The sequence below is a fragment of the Perognathus longimembris genome, chromosome 17, assembly GCF_023159225.1.
Source record: "Perognathus longimembris pacificus isolate PPM17 chromosome 17, ASM2315922v1, whole genome shotgun sequence".
NCBI lineage: Eukaryota > Metazoa > Chordata > Mammalia > Rodentia > Heteromyidae > Perognathus > Perognathus longimembris.
This window is the reverse complement of record NC_063177.1, coordinates 37,014,126-37,036,433: the sequence shown is the minus strand read 5'-3', so window position 1 is coordinate 37,036,433 and position 22,308 is coordinate 37,014,126. Positions and strand designations below refer to the sequence as shown.

At 41.8% G+C, this 22,308-nt stretch overlaps 2 protein-coding genes across 16 annotated transcripts in view; one reads left to right on the top strand and one right to left on the bottom strand.

The window, feature by feature from the left end:
- Cdk12 (cyclin dependent kinase 12) overlaps positions 1–6,271 on the bottom strand; it is a 110,441-nt gene extending 104,170 nt beyond the window's left edge. For 4 of the 10 annotated variants that reach the window (XR_007213804.1, XR_007213803.1, XR_007213805.1 and 1 more), the window contains exon 1: positions 4,609–6,270. Coding sequence is in view for 4 of the 10 variants with exons in the window: in XM_048366650.1 (XP_048222607.1) it covers positions 4,609–5,654 (1,046 nt within the window). In the remaining 6 variants the exon portion in view is untranslated. Of the gene's footprint in view, positions 1–4,608 lie in introns of all 10 variants that reach the window. The other 6 variants (XR_007213801.1, XR_007213802.1, XM_048366649.1 and 3 more) reach the window with 2 other exon arrangements.
- A 3,082-nt stretch (positions 6,272–9,353) lies between these two features.
- Positions 9,354–22,308, top strand: part of Med1 (mediator complex subunit 1) — a 34,812-nt gene continuing 21,857 nt past the window's right edge. For 3 of the 6 annotated variants that reach the window (XM_048366754.1, XM_048366753.1, XM_048366758.1), the window contains exons 1-6: positions 9,354–9,592; positions 14,104–14,210; positions 18,454–18,532; positions 20,705–20,759; positions 20,860–20,992; positions 21,864–21,892. In XM_048366754.1, coding sequence (XP_048222711.1) covers positions 9,568–9,592; positions 14,104–14,210; positions 18,454–18,532; positions 20,705–20,759; positions 20,860–20,992; positions 21,864–21,892 — 428 coding nt within the window. In that variant the 5' untranslated portion in view covers positions 9,354–9,567. Of the gene's footprint in view, positions 9,593–14,103; positions 14,211–18,452; positions 18,533–20,704; positions 20,760–20,859; positions 20,993–21,863; positions 21,897–22,308 lie in introns of those variants that run through there. The other 3 variants (XM_048366757.1, XM_048366756.1, XM_048366755.1) reach the window with 2 other exon arrangements.

The following is a 22,308-nucleotide window of genomic DNA, read 5'->3' as shown; positions in this document are numbered from 1 at the left end:
ACTAAGGGCCTGGATATTGTCCCTGAGCTTTTGTGCTCATGGCTTGAATTCTACTGTTTGAGCAACAGCTCCACTTCTGGCCACTTTTTGTATCTAATTAGAGTTTCATGAACTTTCCTTCCTGGGCTATCTTTGACCTGTGATCCTCAGCTCATCTTGAGAAGCTAGATGCTACATTTCTATGCCTTAAAACAAACAAACAAACAAGAAGACAACAACTGGCGCTTAAACTCAGGGCCTTGTACTCTTTCTACTCAAGTTTGGCTCTCTACTACTTAAGCCACCCTCCAGTTTTAGCAAATTTTTCTGGTAATCATTGCAGATAGGAGTCTCTGGGACTTATCTGCAGGGCTGGCTTCCAACCTTGATCCTTAGATTTCTGGAGTAGCTAGGATTATAGATGTGAGCCACCAGCACCAAGCTTTTCTTTCCTTTTTTTTTTTTTTTTTCCTTTTTCTTTTTAGGCAGTACTAAGGTTTGAACACAGGGCTTCACACTTGCTAGGCAAGAGCTCTACTGATGAGCTATGTCTCCACTTCTTTTTTTGCAGATGGCTGTTTTTTTGAGATAGGGTCTTTCTTCCTGCCTGGATGTACCTGGACCTCAATTCTCCTATTTTTCACTTCCTACCTTAGCTGGGATGACAGGCAAGCACCATCACTGGTCTTCTCTGTCCCAGCTAGAACCCCTATCATCCTTAAACTCAACCTCCAAAGTATTTAGGGTGGAAAGCACCACACGAATACATACTGACTGAAAAGAAGTCTTACAAACTTTTCTGCCTGAGCTGGCCTAGAATAATAATACTCCTAATCATAGCCTCACAAATAGGCACGGGCAAGTAGTACTCAGCTTACTTCCAATGTTTTAAAATGTTGTTTCATTCTGTGTCTCCCAAGGAAAAAAATAACACTGTAGTTTTTCTACTTTACCAAAAAAAAAAAGTTTGCTGCAAGGGCACCAGTGGCTAACACTTGTAATCCTAACTACTCAGGAGGCTGGTATCTGAGGATCATGTTTTGAATCCAGTTAGGGCAGGAAAGGCCATGAGACTCTTATCTCCAATTAACCAGCAAAAAGTGGAGCTGCAGTTCAAGTGGTAGAGTGCTAGCCTTGAGCAAAAGAAGCTCAAAGAGAGTTCCTAGGCTCTGAGTTCAAACCCCAAGCATGGCACAAAAAAAAAATTTCTTTTTTCTTCCTATCTTCTGTGCAAAGAATTTGCTATGCTGTTCAGTCTGGCCTGAAGCTCACTATACAGTCCAGAGTAGATGTGAATTTGGATCTTCCTGCCTGGGACTCCTAAATGCTGGGATTACAAGCATGTATCACTATGCCCACGTTTTTTTTCTTTCTCCTGCCAGTACTGGGGCTTGAAGTCAGTTCTCAAGTTCTTTTTTTAATTTTTAATTGATTTATTTATTGACAAAGTGATGTACAGAGGGGTTAGTTTCATAATAAGGCAGTGAGTACATTTCCTATCAAACTTGTTACCTCCTCCCTCATTTTCTTCAAGTTCTTGATCAGTTTTTTCTGCTCTTGGCTTGTGCTATACACTTGAGCTATGCCTCAAGTTCTAGCTATTTGCAAGTTAATTACAAGTAAGAGTCCTGAGGGTTTGTCTACCCAGGATGGCTTCAAACTAAGATCCTAAAATCTCAATTTCCTGAATAGCTAGGATCATAAATTCAGTTTTCTATAAAAATGTTTATACTTACAATTGAGAACGACAGTGAATGAGGAAAAATATGGAATATATACACATATATTATACCCTTTTGAAACCAACAGAAAATGTACATTTTGTTTTCAGGAATATCTTTTTATTTGGATTCTTTACTACCAGATTGTATTACCAATTCTTCCTAGATTTACTTTTTCCCATTAATGGACTAATTTCAATTAGTGAGCAGAGATTCTTCAATTTACTTGAGAATTTGATATATGATGTTTTTGCTACTAATCTAAAACGAATCATTGGCTGTGGATGTGGCTTAGTGGTAGATTGCTTGCTTAGCATTCATGAAGCCCTGGGTTTGATTCCTCAGTACCACATAAATTGAAAAAGCCAGAAATGGTGCTGTGGCTCAAGTGATAGAGTGCTAGTCTTGAGCAAAAGAAGCCCAAGGACAGTGCCCAGACCTTGAGTGCAAGCCCTAGGACTGGTAAAAGTAAGTAAGTAAATAAATAAATGGAATCATTGCTAAAAGCAGTTTTTTTTTGTGTTTTTTTTTGCCAGTCCTAGGCCTTGGACTCAGGGCCTGAGCACTGTCCCTGGCTTCTTTTTGCTCAAGGCTAGCACTCTGCCACTTGAGCCACGGCGCTACTTCTGGCCATTTTCTGTATATGTGGTACTGGGGAATCGAACCCAGGGCTTCATGTATATGAGTCAAGCACTCTTGCCACTAGGCCATGTTCCCAGCCCCTAAAAGCAGTTCTTACTGTAACTTGTCTTAGTGTTTTGGCTTCTATATTTCTAAACTGTAAAAGCAAAAACTCTTTAATTATCCTTAATGGTAATATCTTAAGAAAATAAATATTCCAGTTGAGCAAGGAAGATCTCACCTGTAGATCTCACCACTTAGGAGACTGAGGCAGGAGGATCATGAATTCAAGGACTATCTGAATTATAGTGAAACTCTATCTCAAATAAAAGAAAACAAATGTTCTGATAATACTTCTTAGGCTTCCTTTCAAAACTATATAACTTTTATAAATGGTATATTTATGATGTGTTAATTTCACTATGTAGAAATCTTACTACTCGTCTTCCAAAAAAAAAAAAATAGTGAACTCTAGAAGAGGTGGCATTGTCCAAAAAAAAAAAAAAAAAGTACTCTTTACCTCCCTTATTTAACTATCAACTCTTTGTATATCACCTTTATAATAACAATTAAAAATTTTAGGACTAGGGGGCTGGGGATATGGCCTAGTGGCAAGAGTGCCTGCCTCATATACATGAGGCCCTGGGTTCGATTCCCCAGCACCACATATACAGAAAATAGCCAGAAGTGGCGCTGTGGCTCAAGCGGCAGAGTGCTAGCCTTGAGCAAAAAGAAGCCAGGGACAGTGCTCAGGCTCTGAGTCCAAGCCCCAGGACTGGCCAAAAAAAAATAAAAAAAAATTTTTAGGACTAGGAATGTGGCTTAGTGGTAGAGTGCTTGCCTAGCATGCATGAAGCCCTGAGTTCTATTCCTCAATACCACATAAACAGAAAAAGGCAGAAGTGGTGCTGTGGTTCAAGTGCTAGAGTACTAGCCTTGAGCAAAAAGAAGCTTGGGGACAGTGCCCAAGCCCTGAGTTCAAGCTGCAGAACTGGCAAAAAAAAAAAAATTTAATTAATTAACTATAAAATCTAGGGGTTAGATATACAGGTGTTTATTATAAATCTTTCAATCTATTTGACAATATTTATACTAAAATGGGGAGAAAATACTAAGAACCTTTAGCCCTTGACAAGAACTCCGAAGTTTGATAAATTCATGAGTTTCTGAATATTAATGTCAGCAAAAAAAAATACACTGACATATAAAACACATGCAAGGATTTTTTTTCAAAGTAGTGTAATTTCCCTACCAGTGTTCAATAGATAGAATTACTGAGTAAAAGGTACTAAGCTATATAGTTCATATTAATATAATTCTAACAACAACCCTAGAAGTAGGTAGTTATTATTTTCATTTTACACATGAAGAAACTCAGGCCTGGAGAAATTAAATCATTTGCCGAAGGTCACAAAGAAATATTAGGATCCTACTCAGATCTGACTATATAGCTCCTGATCTGCTCTTGTGGGCAGAGAAGGTGGGGCCACAAGGAGGTACATCTCATTACCTAGGAACAAGAACACAATTTTCCACAGATAATTTATGGTAACCCTGAAACTTCAAACCAATGATTTTTCCCCCAAAATAAGGACATTATCATCACATTTTTAGGAGATTTTGAAAATTTCCTGTGGTTACAAGAAAGGTCAATGGTGCTGCTAAAAACTGAATTGTTCTTGGAACCAGTTTCTACCAAGGTATATAATGTCAAAAGAATATGACCTAACTAGCTGGATTTCCACTAAAACATCAGTTAAAAGAAGACCTTTCTGTTAATTAAAACAGTGACAATTAGGCAATGAATAAACTTACAGGTTTGGAGGTTCGGTAGACAGCACAACTGGTAAGATGACCTAGGCAAATAGCCTCAAAATAACACAAGTGAAAATTTGTAACTTCTCATCTCTAGTCAGTTCCAATAAAGTTTAAGCACTAATACCAAAGTGATGTTTTTAATATTTAAGATTAAGCAGGGAAAAAAAAAACACTATGCAATTCACTAGGCAGAAGCCTAGATTTTTCTCAAACAAGCTTACAGCTTCCCACTATTGGGAAGTACTTACCTTTAGAAGATAGAGCTATGTGAAATGTTTAGTTCTTAAACTCTGGATTAAGGGGAGACCAGATTCACATATTTAAGATTGACATACTCTATCATTTCACCTCATCAATGGCCAAACTAACATGACCTCTGGGGGCTTCCACAAAATGTTGTCACAACAAATTGCCAATTGCTATATATCCCACTCCCATCTTACAGAGGAATGGTAATCAAACAGCTCACCTGGGAAGCGGACTCCGACTCAGAGACCGTTTGCTTAGGAAAGGGCTGCTGGATCTTCTTCGCCCATACGGGCTGGGCGATCTTCCACTGTAAGAGCCACTCCTTTCATAGCTGGATGACCGTCTGCGGCTGTAGGGACTCACAGACCTCTGTCTCCTGCTGTAGGGACTGGGTGAGCGGGTGCTAGACTGGTAGGCGGAAGGCTCTTTGTAAGGTGGACTGACAGACTGCCTTCTTGAGGTACTTCCAGGACTCTTCTTGTAGGAATCATAATTGCTCGAGGTGTGAGATCTCGGAGGACTAAGGTCGTAGTCTTGGCCATAAGAAGCTCCTGAGGGGCTGTCATCTTGTTTGGAGCTGTCAGACCATTTCCTGTGGGGACTCCTGGATCTCCGCTTGGGACTATCCACTGTTTTGTAACTTTTGGGTGTTTCTCTTTTCCGATGACTTTTACTCCGGTCTTTGTGTCCAGACTTCAACTCGCGTTCTTTCCGCGTCTTCTCCTTATGAAGTTTGGATGACCTGGATTCCTTGTTGCTGCTTTTGGCTACCTGTGTCTTCCCATAGTCATCATTCTCCTCATTTAAGCGCTTGGAACTTCCTGATATCCGGTCCTTCAACGACCCTGACTTGCTGGAGACTTCCTGGTTTCTTTCTTTTTCCGTCTGTTTAGTTTTTAGTAAGTCCCGGGAACGCCTGTGCTGGTGATGACGATGTTTGTGCAGGCGATCACTGCGATCCGTTCCACGACGTTCATCGTTTTCCCTTCGGTCTAATTTGAAGGCCATATCATCAGAAAAGGTGTCGGAATCAGAGCTGATGTCATCGTACTCCACCAAAGGTTTGATAATTGTACCCAAGGATGCTGCTTCGGGGGTCACCAACCCCATGTCTTTGGAGTGCTTGGACTTATGCCGCTTGTGCTTCGACCCCAAACGGTGACGCTCTCTGCTATTGGAGCTGCCACCTCCGGAAGATGGCTGCAAAGTTCCAGAAGCGCCTCCACTCCCGTCCTTCTTGCCCCCATGTCTCTCTGAATTGGGCATTCCCTTTCCCCTGGCCTGAAAAAGGGGAAAAAGTTCCCCAGCGCTCCCAAAAGTAACCCCCACCCTCCCCCCAACTCCAACTCCACGCCCACCAAAGCGCCCCTAAAAGGGGGTGGGGAGGGAAAGGACAGTAGGCCAGGCCCCTCCTCCCTCCCTGCTCCTCAGCACCCTCCTACATGGGGGGGAGGGGGGAGGAGAAACCCGCGAAGGAGCGAAGGAAGGAACGAAGAGTTCCTCGGCAGTGGAGTTTGGAAACCACGAGTGGCTGCTCGAGTCTGTCCTCGCACCGCTCCGCCGAGCTAATCCTCGGGCCCGGGCGCCCAGGAGGTCGAGGAAGTAGGAAGCCGACGGCCTGTAGGGCTGTGAGGCCGACTCCGGCTCTGGGGCCCTGAGAGGACTGCGCTGGCCCTTCCCCTACCCGGTAGCCCGGCTGGGGGCAGCTTCTGGTCGCTGGGTCCCGCAGCCCAGATGCTTCACTCTCCCTTCGCCCCCTCGCTCCTGAAAGAGCCCCTTCTCAGCCTCCGCCTCACCTCAGTACCTCACACACAGACACACACTCGCTCCCTCACACAGACTCAGTCACACACTAGCTTAAACCGAAACGGCACTTGAAGGGAGGAGGGGGGAGGGGCGTGCTCAGGAGATATCGCGAGAGTCCGGCAGGCTCTCGCGATGCCCCTGCGTTTCGCCTACTACCCACCGCTTACTCAAACAACGCGAGAAGAGGATCCGAGCCACCAACGCTTCCCGTTAGACTCTCGCGATACGTTGACACTTCTAGCCCCTCCCCAACCCGTGCCTGTTTGAGAAGGCGTGTGTTAAAACTGACCTAGCAACTCGCCTCTTAACAAACCAAAGCTCGTCGAAGCAAACCCCCAGGTTCCAGTGAACATTCCTCTCAGGGTACTTTATAACATTCGTCTTTTAGCTGGCAATATAGTAGTACTTTTAGCAACGCAGAGGAGGAATGTGGAGACAGTTCAACCTAAGTACCTCAACTTTTAAACTGCTTCTCACTTAGGCGGTACTTGGCATTGTATGTAACGTTTTCTATATAACCCGTACAAATATCCTGCAAGGCTTAATTCCTCGCCTCTATTTTACAGGTAAGGGTCCCAGAGTCGGGGACGTTAACTAGCTTCGGGTAATGAAGCTGGAGCAGCAAGAGTCCTTGTCATTGTGTGGCGCTAGATGTCACCGACCGCCTCCATTAACCAGTCTTTGAGATGGTCCCAATCTTCCAAGCAGCTATTATTATTATTATTATTTTCCCCTGCAGCTGTGGGGCTTGGACTTGGCCTGGGCACTGTCCCTGAGTTCTTCAGCTTAAGGTTCTTCACCCTATCACTTTGAGCCACAGCTCCACTTCCAGTTTTCTGGTGGTTAATTGGAGATAAGAGTCTCACAGACTTTGCTGCCCCGGGCTGGCTTCCAACCGAGATCCTCAGCTCTCAACCCCTTGAGTAGCTACGATTGCAGGCGTGAGCCACCAGCGCTCAGTTGAATTCTAAGCTGCGAATGGCCTGTCATTTTCCCTCCTTTGGTCATGGGGCTTGAACTCAGGACCTGGGTGCTATCCCTGAGCTATTTGTGCAAGGCTAGCGCTCTGCCACTTTGAACCACAGATCCACTTCCTGGTTTTTTGGGGGGGCCAGTCCTGGGGCTTGAACTCAGGGCCTGAGCACTGTCCCTGGCTTCTTTTTGCCCAAGGCTAGCACTCTGCCACTTGAGCCACAGCGCCACTTCTGGCCGTTTTCTGTATATGTGGTGCTGGGGAATCGAACCCAGGGCTTCATGTATACAAGGCAAGCACTCTTGCCACTAGGCCATATCCCCAGCCCCACTTCCAGTTTTTGAGTGGGTAGATGATCCTTGAGGGGACTTTTCTACCCAGCTAGCTTCCAACTGCTATCTACAGATCTCACTCTCCTGAGTAGCTAAGATTAGGGGTGAGCCATCAGCACCCAGCTTAGCCTCTCATTTTTACTTTTAAAAACTCTACACAGGGCTGAGGATATGGCCTAGTGGCAAGAGTGCCTGCCTCATATACATGAGGCCCTGGGTTCAATTCCCCAGCACCACATATACAGAAAATGGCCAGAAGTGGCGCTGTGGCTCAAGTGGCAGAGTGCTAGCCTTGAGCAAAAAGAAGCCAGGGACAGTGCTCAGGCCCTGAGTCCAAGTCCCAGGACTGGCCAAAAAAAACAAACAAAAAACTCTACACATAGCTGGGGCCGATGGCTCACACCAGTAATCCTAGCTACTTAACCTGAGGTGTGAGAATCCCAACCATTCCTGGCAAGAAAGTTCCCCCTCCCTCCCACACACACCTTCTTTGTGTGACATTACTGGGGCTTGGATTTAGGGCCTGGGCACTGCTGCTTAGCTTTTTTTTTTTGTTTTGTTTTGTTTTTTTGCCCAAAGCTAGCACTCTACCACTTGACCCACCTCTCCATTTATGAATTTTGTTTTTTGTTTGTTTGTTTTAATGTGGTGCCGAGGCTGGGGGTTGACCCTGAGATTTATTGATTTTTATTTTTTATTTGTTTTGCTCAAGGTTAGCACTCTACCATTTGAGCCACAGCTCCACTTCTGCTTTTTTTTGTAGTTCAGAGATTAAGCCTCACTGGCTTTCCTGCCTAGGCCGACTTTGAACCACAATCTGCATATCTCAGCCTCCAGAGGAGCTAGGATTACTGGCGCAAGACACCACACCTAGCTTTACTTGTTTTCCATTTTGGGGTGTGAGTGTGTGTGTGTGCTCGTTTAATTGGAGGTAAGTGTTTGGGACATTGCTGCCTGGTACGCCTTCAAACCACAATCCTCAAATTTCAGCCTCCTGAGTAACTCGTGTTATAGGTGTGAGCCACCGGCTCCTGGCCTGTTTAGCTTTTCCTGTTCACAAATGGCGCAAAACCACTTGAGCTACACACACACCTTCACTTTCATGTTTGCGTTTGATTAATTGGAGGTAAAAGTCTCTTAGATTTGTTTGCTCCCACTGGTTTGGGACCTCAGTGTTCACATCTGAGCCTCAAAAATGAAATTTCCCCGGGGCGCCAGTGGCTCACTCCTGTAATCCTATCTACTCAGCAGGCTAAGATCTGAGAATAGTGGTTTGAAAGCAGCCTGGGCAGCAAAGTTCATGAAACTCTTTTTTTTTTTTTTTTTGGCCAGTCCTGGGCCTTGGACTCAGGGCCTGAGCACTGTCCCTGGCTTCTTTTTGCTCAAGGCTAGCACTCTGCCACTTGAGCCACAGTCCCACTTCTGGCTGTTTTCTATATATGTGGTGCTGGGGAATGGAACCCAGGGCTTCATGTATAAGAGGCAAGCACTCTACCACTAGGCCATATTCCCAGCTCATGAAACTCTTATTCCCACTAAGCTATTAAAAAAAAAAGAAAAAAAAGCTGGAAGTGGAGCTGTGGCTCAAGTGATAGAGAGCCAGTTTTGAGCACACAAAAAAAAAGCCCAGGCCCTTGAGTTCAAGCTCCAGTACCAGCACAAATAAAGAAAAAAGAAAAAAAGAAAATCCTGGTTCCAGCGCTTGAAACATACGTACGTACGTACGTGTGTGTGCGTGTGTGTGTCTGTCTGCCGGCTTCACAAAAAGCCTCGCGATAACTCCGTCTTCCCCAGCTTTCGCGAGATGTCTGGTACTTCGCCTCGTCCTAGGTCTCGCTGAATCACGTCAAATCTCGCGATCATTCGGAAGTTCCGTTGGGGAAGATGGCGGCGGCCTCGAGCACCCTTCTCTTCTTGCCGCCCGGGACTTCAGATTGAGCCTTCTTGGGAAGCGTGGGGGCTGGCTCATGCCCTGCGCCCTGAGAACGCAGCGCCTCTTGATCCGTCTGCCGGCGGCGGTGAAAGGTTTGTCCTCTTGTGGCGGACATAGGCCTTCACTGCTGTCAGGATGAAGGCTCAGGGGGAAACCGAGGGTGAGTGACTGAGAGCGGGGGAGAAAAGGGGTGGGACACCATTGGGGATAACCAGTGTGTGAAAGGGGGTGGGGGCCCTGGCTTAGGGAGGGCCACTTTCTAGACAGCAGAGTCCAGAAGACAGAGTGTCTGTTTTTAGATTCTAGTAGTGCCTTGCTTGGGTGATGGCAGACGTCCGACTCTTGAGGTGATGGACGGGGCCTTCCAACTTCTGTGAAGGTTCGTTGTGCAATTTAGGGACCGTTCATTGAACTCAGGACACTTTTAGCCTAAAGTTGTGAGAGCCACTGGGAGTGAATAAAAACCTGATGACATTTCTTTCCAGAAGAGATATCTGAGTGGTGCTACAAAGACAAGTATACAGAACAATGTGCAAAAGTACTAGGTAATGTTTTGACTTGAGTGATTTAGGCCCTATTGATATTAAAAGGTACCTGGTCACAAAATGTCATAGTGCTCAGATCCTATACTGTTGTATTTTTTTTAACTGTGCTTAATTTCCTCCTTCACAAAGCAACATTTCTACCTTGACAAATGCCACCTTAATATTTTGAGCATGCTTCTATTATTACCATTTACATTAGTGCTATTGGTTACTTACATTTCCTAGTTTACTCAGCTTTATACCTGCTTTACTTAGTAGTATATAGTCTCCGGTACATAGTAGTTTCTCAAAAATGTTGGATTGGAACATCAAAGTAAAGATATCAACAAGCTTCTCCCCTCAAAAAAGTATTTTCTGAAGAAAAAGATAAGAGGTCTGGTAATGTGGCCTAATGGTAGAATGCTTGCCTTGTCTGCATGAAGTGCTGGATTCGGTTCCTTAGCACCACATATATAGAAAAAGACAGAGTGGGGCTGGGAATATGGCCTAGTGGTAAAGTGCTCGCCTTGTATACAGGAAGCTGTGGGTTCAATTCCTCAGCACCACATATATAGAAAAAGGCCGGAAGTGGTGCTGTGGTTCAAGTGGTAGAGTGCTAGCCTTGAGCAAAAAGAAACCAGGGACTGTGCTCTGGCCCTGAGTTCAAGTGCCAGGACTGGCCAAAAAAAAAAAAAGAAAGAAAGAAAAAAGAAATGGATTCCTTGGGTGCAAAAGGGATGACAAATGTAAAAGGGAAACCTTGTCACTTGGTATGCAAATTTTAAGCAGGTAGAATACCATGTCTGCAGTTTGCTCATATACTTACAATTGTACTTGAATGAATGCTTTTAAATTATTGACAAAAATATGTGCCAAACTATATCAGTTGGCTGAAATAGGCCCCAGTCCATTTTTTTTCGAAGATAAGGGCATTGAAAGAGCAATAGAATCTTGTTTTAGGGTTGTTTTGTTTTGTTTTTAAACTGACTACTTTAACTGATCCACTGACCTATTCTTTTTGCAATGTCAGCATCTACTTTCTCTTTCTTCATTCTCCCACAATTGATAGTGAACTTTTCATCCTTTCATATTTAGTAATAATATCTCTTCTGTCTCTGCCAGTCTGTCTCTGTCTGTCTCTTTGTCTCTCTATCTGTACCAGGGTTTGAACTCAGGGCCTCTTTTTCTGCTTTCTTTCTCACATTGGCTCTTTACCACTTGAGTTAGCTCAGCATTTTGCTGGTTAATTGGAGGTGGCGTCTCAAGGCTGCCTGGGTCAGCTTTGAACTTATGCCTCCAGTTTTCATACTTCTGAGTAGCTAGGATTACAGGCATGAGCCACCAGTGTCTGGTTATGTCTCTCTTCTTGAGAACATTTCTTAGAGAACTGGTTGTGTGACTCGGTGGTAGAGTGCCAGACATGTCTGAAAAAGCTGAATTGAAGCTCCAGTGCTATTTTCTTATTTATTGTTGATTGTTGATGATTATGTCCACATTAACTTACCATACTTCGCCACTTACCATACTTTGCCACAGATATCATATACGGGCAGATTTATTCATCTCCAGTGGTCTGTAGAATGAGTCTGCTCATAGTAGGCAGTTCATACTTAGAGGAGGTTTGAAGGGCTTGGATGGTACATTCACATGCTTAGTCCAGGATCTAGTCTTTTCTTTCTCTGATGGAAATCAATTATTTGTTTATTGTTCTCCTTTCTGTCAATGCAATTTTAGTGAAATTCAGAGAGGAAAAATGTCAACTGCAAATAGACTCTTTCTTCCCTCCTTCCCTTTGTTTGAGACAAGGTTTTCCTGTATAGCTGAGGCTAGCCTTGACCTCATTATATAGCACAGACTGGTCTGGAACTCTTAACTTTCAGGCTTAGCTATAAGTAGTACCAGGATTATACGTGTGTATTCCCATACCTGGCTAAACCTGTTTTCTTCATCATACCTATAAACTGATCTCTTAAGATTATGACAAAAAAAACAAAGTCAGTATTTTCACATTGAAGCCTAAATCATACTAAGCCGGATGTGGTAGAACCCTGGAGAGGTTGTGTCAGACTGGAGGCCAGCCTGGGATATATAGTGAGACTTTGTCTCAAAAACAAAAGCCAAGTATAGTAAAGGTTTGTTAAAATTGTATGCTCAAAATATATCATGCAAAGGATTTCATGCATATTAATATGATTAGAAACTTTTTTGTTGTTCCTATTAAAAGTTGAGTAGAAAGTAATAGTGCCCTAGTATATTTCTGTAACTTTGGTGTCTTGTCAGCAAAAATATCTTTTAAGCCTGGTGTGGTGGCACATAGCTATAATCTCAGTATTCAGGAGGCTGAGGCAAGAGGATCATAAGTTTGAGGCAAGCCTGGTCTATATAACTCAAAGAACAAAAACAAGCAGGGTGCTAATGGCTCATACCTATAATCCTATGTACTTTGAGCTGAGATCCAAGGAATATTGGTTTAAGGCCAGAAAAGTCCACAGGACCTCATCTCCAAAATAACCAGCAAAAAGCTGACTGGAGGCATGGCTCAAGTTGTTGAGGGCCAAACAAGCAAGTAAGCTGAGCCAACCTTGAGTTCAAACCCAGGAACCAACAAAATAACAGCAAAACATGCATGTTGTGTGTTTGTGTGTGTGTGTGCGCGCGCGCACGTGTGTATACACACACACATTCTGGATGTGGTAGTGTAAACCTAATTCCAACTACCCACTTGGTTGAGGCAGAAGGATTGGAGGATTGCTGGAGCTGAGGAGTTTGAGGCCAGCTTGGGCAACAAAGCAAGAACATATATATATATATTTATTTATTTATTTATTTATTTATTTATTTATTTTTGTCAGTCCTGGGCCTTGGACTTAGGGCCTGCGCACTGTCCCTGGCTTCTTTTTGCTCAACGCTAGCATTCTGCCACTTGAGCCACAGCACCACTTCTGGCTGTTTTCTATATATGTGGTGCTGGAGAATTGAACCCAGGGCCTCATGTATACGAGGCAAGCACTCTTGCCACTAAGCCATGTTCCCAGCCCCATATTCTTTAAAAATATTATTCCTATGCAGATTTTTTTTTTCTGAAGCAGACATTTTGTTTAGAGGCAAGTTCTCCCTCTGTAGCCTAGGCTGTCCTTGAATTTGTTAGAAGCCCACACTGGCTTTGAACTCACAATCCTCCTGCCTCTGCCTCAAGATCTGAGATCATAAGTATGTGTCATCATGCCCTGCCTGGCTTTCTTTGTTTACTTTGGAGTAAAAAATAGGAAAATATTTTAACTGAATGGTGACATTTGAGGTTTTCTTTTACAGAAAAATTTGTATATTATTGATATTACTAATATTGTATATTATCATTCATATTTACATAAAATATGTGTGCATATCTTTAACGCCGTTAAGAACCTTTTTGTGGTGTTGAGGAATCGAACCCAAGGCTTCATGTATAGGAGGCAAGCACTCTACCACTAGGCCATTTTCTCAACCCCCACTTAAGGATCTTCTACAAACACAATTTAGCACATTACTTCCTCCCTTCACCTTCTTATACATATTTTGCATTTCACAAACACTTGTTGGAAACACACTTTTGAATGATTATATAGCTCCTTTATATAATTGTAGCTTAACTAATCCATTATTATTGAACATTTAAATCATTTCCATTTATTAGGTATCATAAATACTGTTATAATGCACTTTTTTGTGTGTCTGTCATGGGGCTCGCCCTCAGGGCCAGGGTGCTTTCCCTTAGCTATTTTTGTCAAGCCTGGCGCTCTACAACCTGAGCCATACCACCACGTCTTGATTTTTGCTCGTTGATGGGAGATAAGAGTCTCATGGACTTTTCTGTCCGGACTGGCTTTGAACCACCATACTTACATCTCAGCCTCTTTAGTAGCTAGGAATACAATATGAGTCACTGTTGCCCAGCTACAATAGACATTTTGCAAGTACATTTTATGGTAGATTTATTAATAATAGCCAAAAATTGAAAACTAATCCAAATATCTATGAAAGAATAAACAGATTGTATTCTACACAGTGGAATACTATGCAACAACATAAAGAAACAAAGTACTGATACCCATGTGAAAGGTCTTGATATAAAAGAGTTTCTAATTATGTTTTCTGATTTATATTTTAGAGTCGGAAAAGCTGAGTAAGATGAGTTCCCTTTTGGAACGGCTCCATGCAAAATTTAACCAAAATAGACCTTGGAGTGAAACTATTAAGCTTGTGCGACAAGTCATGGTGAGGATTATGGTGAAGTGGGTAAAATGTGTTTAATTATTTAATAAGCTAAGCTTCTTTTGTGGGCTTAACTGTAATAGTGTCTCTTCAGTTTCGTTTATCACAAAACACCTACATACAGAGTGGCTATCAATTTCAGGCATCTTCCTAGAAAGAAGGTATACATTTGTTCTTCAGTATTTACGGTTTTCAAATTCCTCTTGAATACCAAATGCATGGATGCTCAAATCTCTTATATTTGCATTTAACATATGGATGTCCTCCACTATATTTTAAATCATCTCTAAATTACTTATAAAACTATAAATGCTATGTGAATATTTGATATGCTGCATTGTTTAGAGAATAATGATAAGAAAAAAAGTGTTGATATTCACTTCAGAACTTTTTTCATGTAAGTATTTTTGAACCATGGTTAATTGAATCCAAGAGAGTTGAATGTTAAAGATATGAAGAGCCAAATATATTTATGAAATTGTGTTAAAGTACATTGAGATCTTTAGGCAAAGGTGCCAAGAAACCTATAAGAGATGCACACGAGTAGCTGTCATAAAGACTTATTTTTCACTTCCTGACAGGCTCCTTCATTTTCACGTGATACTGCTTTTACGATACATAATATCTATTAGGAGTTTCTGATTCATTCTTTTTTTTTTTTTGCCAGTCCTGGGGCTTGGACTCAGAGCATAGGCACTGTCTCTGAGCTTCTTTTGCTTCAGGCTAGCACTTTACCACTTGTGCCACAGCACCACTTCCAGCTTTTCCTGTTTATGCGGAGCTAAGGAATCGAACCCAGGGCTTCATGTATGCTAGGCAAGCATTCTCACTAGGCCACATTCCCAGCCCAGCCTCTCCCCCCCCCTTTTAATACTGGTACTAGGACTTGAAATCAAGACATCTTGTGCTTTTTCCTTTTTTCCTACAACTTTCGCTAGATCTCCTAGTTCCTCCTTATTGCTGATTAATTGGAGATTGGAGGATTTGGAGGGGTGGTAGATCACTATCCAATGAATAAAAGCATTGGGTACCAAGTCTGAGTCCCAGTCTTAGACCTAAAAAAAATAAAGTCTCATGTATTTGTTTGCCTGGACTGTCCATGAATCTTGATCTTCACATCTCAGCTGCAAGTAACTTAAGAGTTCATGAATTCATTCTTGGGGGGGGGGGGGTTGTTGCCAGGCCTTGGGCTCGAACTCAGAGCTTGGGCACTGTCCTTGAGCTTTCGTGCTGAAGTAGTACACTTGAGCCTTTTTTGGGTTTTTTTGGTGGTTAATTGGAGATGAATCTCAGCAGCTGGGAATGTAGCTTTGTGGTAGAGTGCTTGCCTAGCATGCGTGAAGTCCTGGGTTCATCCTTAGTACCACATAAACAGAAAAAGCTGGAAGCGGTACTGTGGCTCAAGTGGTAGAGTGCTAGCCTTGGGCAAAAGAAGGTCAGGGACAGTGCCCAGGCGCTGAGTTCATGCTCCAGGACTGACACCTGCCTGGCTTTGAACTACAACCCGAAGATCTCAGCCTCCTAAGTAGCTAGGTTTACAGGTATGAGCCACTGGCATCTGGCCACAATTTATTCTAAATACACGTGAACTCTGGGTTTGCACTTGTTCACTGGTAACTTGTTTTTTTATGGAAGTATTTTTATGAGTCATTCCTCAGTATGAAGTCTCATTAGCTAGTTAAATGGAAGATGACTATTAGTTGTTTAAAGGAGTGTGGTGGTTATTTTAAGAGCTGGATAGTAAAAGTTAATTCACATGATTACAGTGGTAATCAAAATACATAGGAAAACTTCATTTTTATCTTCATAGCGGTTATATGGGTATATTTACTTTGTGATTATTTCACTTAAGGCTTGTTAACATTTCTATATCTATGTTCTTTAATAAAAATTATTCCTTATCAACTTGTCCTGTAGTTCCAGAGTAAGTCTAGTTTAATAGATTTATTAATGTTTAAAATGATATCAGCTCGGTATCGGTGGCATGCCTATAATCCTAGCTACTCAGAGGCCTAGATCTGAGGATTGTGGTTTGAAGCCAGCTGGGGCAAGAAAGCCTATGCGACTATCATCTCCAATAAACTACTAAAAAAGTTAGGAGTGGCGCTGTGGCTCAAGTGGTAGAACACTAGACTTGAAAAACAACAACAAAAAACTCAGGGACAGCACCTAGTCCTACAGTCCAAACACAGGACTAGCACACAAAAAAAGTAAGTAAATAAAATAAAATGATAATGTCTGTAATACTAGCAAAAGAACTATATTTCTAGTCAGAGGATCTGTATTTGTGAGTATATGCCAGTAGTGGGGCTCCAACTCAGGGCCTTGAGCTCCTGCTCTGCTTTTTCACTCAAGGCCAGCACTCTACCACTTGAGCCATGCCTCTAGTTCCAGCTTTTTGCTGGTTAATTGCAGATAAGAGTTTCATGGAGGGGCTGGGAATATGGCCTAGTGGCAAGAGTGCTTGCCTCTTACACATGACGCGCTCGGTTCGATTCCCCAGCACCACATATATGGAAAACGGCCAGAAGGGGCGCTGTGGCTCAGGTGACAGTGCTTGCCTTGAGCGGGAAGAAGCCAGGGACAGTGCTCAGGCCCTGAGTCCAAGGCCCAGGACTGGCCAAAAAAAAAAAAAAAAGAGTTTCATGGATTTGTCTGACTGGGCTGACTTTGAACTTCAATCCTCATATTTAGCCTCCTGAGCAGCAGCTAGGTGTGAACATCTGGTACCCTGCAGAAGATCTGTATTTTAGGATCTGGGGACTATAGCTCAATGGTAGAATGCTTGTGTAACCTGTGTGAAACTTTGGGTTTATTCCCTATTGCGGGGGGGTGGGGGGCAGGGGGAACGGGGGGAACCCACTAAACCCAAAATCCTGTGTTTTAGGCTTGACACCAATACAATACTTCCCTACTATGTGGCTTTTGACAAATTATGTAATTTCTCTGGGTTTCTTTTCTTCAAGGATAGAAGCTTATTATCTAGTTTGTTTTTCCTCTTGTTTTGTTTTAAGGGTCAAATGAAATCATGGATCCAAAGTTTTATGTGTACATGTGAATGTTTATGTGATAGTTGCAGAGCATGAACTCGGTCTTGTGTTCTTGCTCAGCTGTTTTGCGTCTAGCTGGTACTCTACCATTTGAGCCACAACCCCTCTTCCAACCATTCTAGGCAGGAAGGTTCATGAGATTATTTATTTCTAACCACCAAAACCCCATAAGTGGAGTGTTAGCCTTGAGCAAAATAGCCCAGGACAGTGCTAGGCCCCAAGTTCAAGCTTCCGGGCTAGTGCAAATACCCACACCTATACCCGAAATCTGATTTTATTAGTACATTAAGAATTTCTACTGTTCAACAATAGGCACACTCTCAAATCTCAGTAGACTCATATGTAAGTCAGAATATCTGTTTATTAGTTTATAACAAAGGCTTTCTATTTTACACAGCTCTGAATTTCCTTGCCCAGAGCATCCCTTCTTATTCAAGGTATAAGGGAAGCCAGATAGTTAATAAATCACATTTGTTTTGTGATGGTACAGATAAGGTAGAGAGAGAGAGAGAGAGAGAGAGAGAGAGAGAGAGAGAGAGAGAGAGATTTTTAAATTTTAATTTATTTATATTTTTTTGCCAGTCCTGGGGCTTGGACTCAGGGCCTGAGCGCTGTCCCTAGCTTCCTTTTTGCTTAAAGCTAGCACTCTACCACTTGAGCCACAGCGCCACTTCCAGCTTTTTCTGTTTATGTGGTGCTGAGGAGAATGGAACCCAGGGCTTCATGCGTGCAAGGCGAGTACTCTGCTGCTAAGCCACATTCCCAGCCCAAGAGAGAGATTTATTTAGGACATGAAAAAGTCTGAAAAACTATCTTTTTACCATAAAACTGACCACATTTGAGTCAATCTATTTTCAGTAAGTTTTGATTGTGAGCCTCAGAATATATGGCAAACCACTTTATTCCATAAACGTCTCAGCCACTTTACTTAACTGTTTATTCTTCCCAGTTTTTCCATAAAGCTTATTTTAGATACCCTTTTCTTCAATCATATATATATGCATATAGTTGTGTCCATCTATATGAAATTTTCTTCCTTTGTGTGGGTTCAGAGTAACAAGAATCTGTCAAGAGTCTGCAGACTATATAGAGCTTAAAGATTATCCTGAAATACTACTACTAGATAATAAGTATATTTACCTGAAATATTGTTGACATGATTGATTTTTACTTTAATATTTTCCCATTTCATACAGGAGAAGAGGGTTGTAATGAGTTCTGGAGGTCACCAACATTTGGTCAGCTGTTTGGAGACATTGCAGAAAGCTCTCAAAGGTATGTAAACAACTTTAAAATATTCTGATTTCATGAAACCTCCAGTTTAAGGATAGCTGTATTAATGCCTAGAATAAAAATATGAATTGAGATAAATTATTATCTATGCTAGATATAGTTCTTGCTTTTATTTATGAACTTAAAATGATCTCTTAACTACTTACTCTGAGATTAATGCTGAGATTACAGGTGTGTATTACCATACTCAGGTGTTTCTTTTTGTTTTGTTTTGTTTTCTTGGTCTATGTAGTCCGGGTTGCCCTTAAACTTGAGATGCTCTACCTGCCTTAAACTTCTGAGTGCTAAGATTATAGGTATATGATGCAATATCCAGCTTCATTAGTTAATTAATTAATTTTGCCAGTACTGGGGCTTGAACTAAGGGCCTGAGCACTCTCCCTGAGCTTTAGTGCTCAAGGCTAATACTCTACCACTTTGAGATACAACTTTTACTTCTGGCTTTTTGCTGATTAATTGGAGATAAGAGTTTTATGGCCTTTCCTGTCCCAGCTGGCTTCAAACCATAATCCTCATATCTCAGCCTCCTGAGTAGCTAGTGTTACATGTAGGAGCTACCAGCACTCATCTTAATTTCTGTTTCCAGATTAATATTTTACTGTGTGACTATACCATATTTTAGTCATTTATCCGTTATCACTTGGGTTGCTTCCATCTTTTGGCTGTTGTGATTAATCCTCTAAGCATTGAGAATTTATTTTTATTTATATTCTGTGGAATTATGGATTTAATCTAGGGCTTTGCACATACTAGTCAACCCCTAAGTAATGTTTGTGGGTGGGTTTTTTTTTTATTTCTTCAGTTGCTAGTATTATTTTAAATTTGTCATTATTATTATTTGTTTGTTTGGTTTGGTGTTTTGTGGGACTAAGCTTTGAACCCAGTCCTCCTGTTTGGTAAGCAAGCACTCTACCACTAGAGCCATATCTCCATCTCTTGGTGCTTAGTATTGACTCTACCACTAAATTATTCTCCTGCTGTTGGTTTTAATATTTATTTTCCTTATTCAAGCATTGAGATAGCCTCAGCCTTGAATATTATTGAGACTAGCTAGAGGTTCTCCACTACCATCTAGCATTGCATTAGCAGATAATTTTTTTTCTGATTCTGGAACTTGAATTCAGTTCTTCATGGTCTCTCATGGCCAGCTTGCTCACAACTAGTACTCAACCACTTGTGCCATGCCCAGCCCATCCTTTTTTCTTTTTCTTTTTCTGTTGGTTGTGGGGCTTGAACTCTGGGCCTGGGTGCTGTCCTTGAGCTCTTCAGCTAAGGCTAGCTAGCACTCTACCACATGAGCCTCAGCACCACTTCTGGTTTTCTGGTGGCTAATTGGAGATAAGAGTCTCATGGACTTTCCTGTCCAGGCTGGCTTTGAACTGTGATCCTCAGATCTCAGCCTCCTAAGAAACTAGGATTACATATGTGGCTTACTGGCACCTAGCCCAGCCCATCCTTTTGTTAGTTATTTTGAGATAGAGTCTTGCAGACTTTTCTGCCTAGACTGGCTTTGAACCATTATCTTCCAGATCTGAGCCACCTGAGCCTCTGGTACTTTGGCTCTAAATGTGTTTTCTTTAAGTTAAAGACCGGTTGGCCCAGATAAAAAGTAAGGAAAAGGGAAAGAAGAAAAGTCCAGTAATTTTCCAATAGATCTTATTTTACTCTTACCTTCCTACCTATACTATTTTTTGTTTTGCTTTTTGTTTTTTGTTAGTGATGGTGGTCATGGAACCTGAACTCAGGACCCGGGCTCTGTCCCTGAGGGCCTTTGCTCAAAGCTAAAGCTCTACTACTTAGAGCCACAGCCCCATTTCCAGTTTTCTGGTGGTTAATTGGAGAAAAAGAGTTTCACAGACTTTCCTGCCCAGGTTGGCTTTGAACTGTGATCCTCAAACCTCAGCCTCCTTAGTAGCAAGAGCTATACGTGTATGAGCCACCCAGAGTCTGGCACTACCTGTACTCTTAACTCTTAGTAGTAGATTACAGCTAGGCCTTATCTTTGAACTTTGTGTAAATTATGAGCATTTGAACTGTTAAATATGTTAATGGCTTTGGAAGGATCCATACAGTTCTTACTATGTGTCTTTCTGAAGAATAGTATTTATTTGTAACATTCTTTGTGATTTCTTCTCTCTCCCTCCTCCTTCTTAGTAACATCTTTACCAGCAATGACTGATCGATTGGAGTCAATAGCAAGACAGAATGGGTATGTAGTTTTATCTGTTGGCAGAAATATTTAGTGTTAACTTTGGGTGGCTTTATTTATGTGTCTTCTATTAATTTTTGTTTTAATTTGTTCTTGCTAGACTGGGCTCTCATCTCAGTGCCAGTGGTACTGAATGTTACATCACGTCAGATATGTTCTATGTGGAAGTGCAGTTAGATCCTGCAGGACAGCTTTGTGATGTAAAAGTGGCTCACCATGGGGAGAATCCTGTGGTATGTGTTGTTGATATTTCACTGGAATCTATGGGCTTTATTCAGGAACATTAATTTAAAAATGAATTGTTGGGGTATAATAGCTTGGGTTTAGGTTTTTCATGAGCCACTGTAGAAAGGATATAAAGGACTATATCAATAGCATTAGAATGAAATTTAAAATAACATAGGTCCATCTCCTAAACCATCCAAGGGCTTTTATAAGTGGAAACACCAAGGGAACTCTTTTCATTTCATATAAACAAACATGACCCAGAGTTAAGCAATAGGTGTTAGGAATACAGAAGTAAATTCCATAGCTCCCATCCACAAAGATGATAGTCATGAAGAACAGAAAAAAAAAAAAAGACTTGTAATAGAAATGAATGTGAAATATGGGCAACCAGTTAGTGTGATCTGAATTCCAAGGTTGACATTAAAGAGTGTTCCTGGCTGGGCATATGGCCTAGTGGCAAGAGTGCTTGCCTCGTATACATGAGGCCCTGGGCTCGATTCCCCAGCACCACATATACAGAAAACGGCCAGAAGTGGTGCTGTGGCTCAAGAGGCAGAGTGCTAGTCTTGAGCAAAAAGAAGCCAGGGGCAGTGCTCAGGCCCTGAGTTCAAGGCCCAGGACTGGCCAAAAAAAAGAGTGTTCCTGATGTCTTCATTTGTTAAAAATTGATCCTCTATAAATTATTATATTTTTAGTTTTAATATCCTGTGTCAATCCAATGGTTCACCCAGTAGAAAGAATATCCTTTTGATATCTTAAGGGATTTCTATAGTCAATGTTTTTTGTTACAAAGCATGTGCTATTAATAAAAGTCTTTAGATGTCTTCAAAGGTATTAACGTAGTTTAATATTTTAACATGATTTCTTTTATTTCAGAGCTGTCCAGAGCTTGTACAGCAGTTAAGGTGAGTAAATAACATATTTCTGGGTACTGCCAGAATCCTGATTGTTGGTTTTTTTCTATTGTTGTTGATTGTTGTTTAGGATATTTTTTTAACTTTTTAATTTTTTGGCGAGCTAGGATTTCCAATTTGAGATCTTTGTCCTTTGTTCTCCTGAGTGCTCTGTCTTTGATATAGGTTGTAGCTTTGTTGCACGATTGATCTTAAACTCCTGAAATCAAGCTGTCCATCTTTTTTATTTTTATTTTTTAAATTATTTTTCCAGTTCTGGGGCTTGAACTCTGGGCCTGGATGATATCCCTGAGTTTCTGTGCTCAAAGTTCTATCACTTGAGCCATACCTTCATTTCCTGCTTTTTGTGGTTAATTGGAGATTAAGAGTCTCACAGACTTGCCCTGGTTGGCTTCAAACTGTGATCC